At 30.6% G+C, this 2500-nt stretch overlaps 1 protein-coding gene across 16 annotated transcripts in view; it reads right to left on the reverse strand.

The window, feature by feature from the left end:
* ZnT63C (solute carrier family 30 member 1) overlaps positions 1–2500 on the reverse strand; it is a 178378-nt gene that overhangs the window by 11969 nt on the left and 163909 nt on the right. For 9 of the 16 annotated variants that reach the window (XM_043014398.2, XM_086552751.1, XM_086552750.1 and 6 more), the window contains one exon: positions 1014–2500. This exon is cut by the window's right edge and continues 425 nt beyond it. The exons of the other annotated variants lie outside the window; for them this stretch is intronic. In XM_043014398.2, coding sequence (XP_042870332.2) covers positions 2199–2500 — 302 coding nt within the window. In that variant the 3' untranslated portion in view covers positions 1014–2198. Of the gene's footprint in view, positions 1–1013 lie in introns of those variants that run through there. 16 annotated transcript variants of the gene reach the window in all.

The raw sequence follows: 2500 nt of genomic DNA on the forward strand, positions 1-2500 counted from the left end.
TCAGCATCAAACACTGCATTACTGGTTGCTTAAACTAAATCAGCTTGAAGTCGACCAAGCATCAAAATAATTTTCACACACACGCACGCACCCATGCACACGCACACGCACACACATACACACACATTCTTGAAAAATAGTATATTGCAATATTCCATGAAAAACATTTTTACTGCTAAAGCAGCATTGTTCTTCATTTCAGGAAAGTTCAGTTTTGTCTCATTTTTCTTTGCATACATGTGGTATACAGGAATTCAAACAGAAGATAATGTAGCATCCAATAAAATATCACTGGAAGAAAACAGAAGTAGAAACTGGTGTGCATATTTGCACAATTTTTTTTTTTTTTTTTTTATGTTATGAGAAATTTCTACACAGAAAAAGAGGTCTTCAAAATGTTAATATCATAAACACAGCAAATGCATTAACCAAGCACACCATTACCTTATGAAAATAGAGCAGCAACATAGGTTATGGAATCTGCCGGGTTAGTTGTTCTATCTACCAAATTTTAGTAAAAAAAAAAAGCCAATCATGCAGCTCAGTTAGTAGGTATGATCAGATTGACCTGTCAAGTCTTGAGATCAGCTTTCGTATATTAACCACTTTTATGTTTCAGTCATATCCACTACCTGGGATATGTACACACATGAAATAATACTTTCTTGGAATGTCTGCACATTTCCTATTGCAACTGGTGCATGTAGGATCACCTATTTGGTGTGACCTTAGGCTTGAAGGTTAGCTGAAAATTATGCCTTGATAATACACAGCTTCATTGTGCAGATAGCTCTTCCCTTTGCAAATGTTTTTTTCCATACATAATGGGTTATTCTTAGAAAGCATAACATGAATATAAAGCGGAAAAAAATAACATGATGTTTCTTTGGCATTGTCTGGTAAGGAAATCATCAAAAATAAAAAAGAATCAAATACATCTGAGTACATCAAAATCATCACAGTTTGAGATGAGAATCAAAACACAGCAGTGAAAAGTTTGTAAAAATCAAGGGTGGTTAATTAGTCTTATTTATCTTAATGTATTACTGCAAAACAATTAAGTATCATAATATAACATTTCTGCTCTCACAGGCTACTACCATAATTGTTAGTAATTGTTAGACATTCATATACAACTGAATATTAATTAAAAAAACAAAAAAACAATCATAGGCTACTTGTATAAATAATTAATTCATTAAAACAAAGTATAAACAAAAATCAAGACAGATCTATACATTACTGACAAACATAAAAAGAGGCACATTCACAAGTTATTACTTATGATCATATACATGAGACAAATCATTTACTGTTGGTCATTACACATCAGATAATTTCATATTATCTCTGATACTATAACTTTAATAATATAATAATATAATAATAATAATAATAATATATATATATATACATATATATATATATATATATATATATATATATATATATATATATATATATATATATATAAATGTATATGATCCAAGTTCAAAAAATACTAAGACAGAAAGACAACACATATACACAGAATAGACATGAAAAGAACAAACACAAATAATGACTAGTTATAAAGTAATAAATGAAACAACATGTATGTTTTTCAGGACACAAATCAATGTGTAAAACACAAAGACACAGTGTAATGCTAGTCAATTTGTACTCAGATATCTATATGTTCAGTAATCACAGAATAATGATTCTGGGAAACAAGGGCATATCCCATTAAAATTCTCTGGTCATGTTAAAACAAACAAGCTAATGCTTATCTTTCACAATCATATTCCTAAGAGATGTAGGACAATGAGCTTATAGAGTGTACTCTTAAAGCTCTAATTTGATTATCAAATAATGAATATTTCAATGCCTTAAAAATATTTTGCCTATTACCTATGAGGTATTTTACTTTTATCAAAGTGATAGCTAAGTATTGCTACCTTCACCAGCTACTGATACTGAAAGGTTTGGAAAGTGTAATATTCTATAAAATATAATATCTAGCTTTTTGTCACGCTTTTTTTTTCACACCGGGCATAAAACTATGGATGTGACAACATCAAATTCAAGACTAAAGCATCCCTACATGAAGTCATAATGAAAATCTGAAACATGTGTATGAAACCTATGATACAAATGAGTATGAGGGGATATCTCACAACCTAATGAAAGACCATTACACTGCATAGTAATTGATTTGCTCACAATCTGACAGATGTTGGCAAGTCATCTGAATCTGTATCATCCACAGCCACTGATACAGAGGAAGCATAGCTACTTAAATCAGAGTCATTATTCCTTGTATCTCCATTCGGTGTGCTTATTTGGCTTACTGAAGAATTTGGTTCCCTGTAAGTTTCATTTAAATCAACACCACTATCTAACATTACTCTATGTTCTTTTGTAAGGTTACCTTTACTGTCAGTAATTGTATAAATCTGAGTACAACTATCCTGAGCAGAGTTTAGCTTTGAATTTACTACAGAAGCATTACAGTTAAAAT

The sequence above is a fragment of the Penaeus japonicus genome, unplaced genomic scaffold, assembly GCF_977035675.1.
Source record: "Penaeus japonicus unplaced genomic scaffold, GWHDUDI00000001_assembly GWHDUDI00000027, whole genome shotgun sequence".
NCBI classification, from domain to species: domain Eukaryota; kingdom Metazoa; phylum Arthropoda; class Malacostraca; order Decapoda; family Penaeidae; genus Penaeus; species Penaeus japonicus.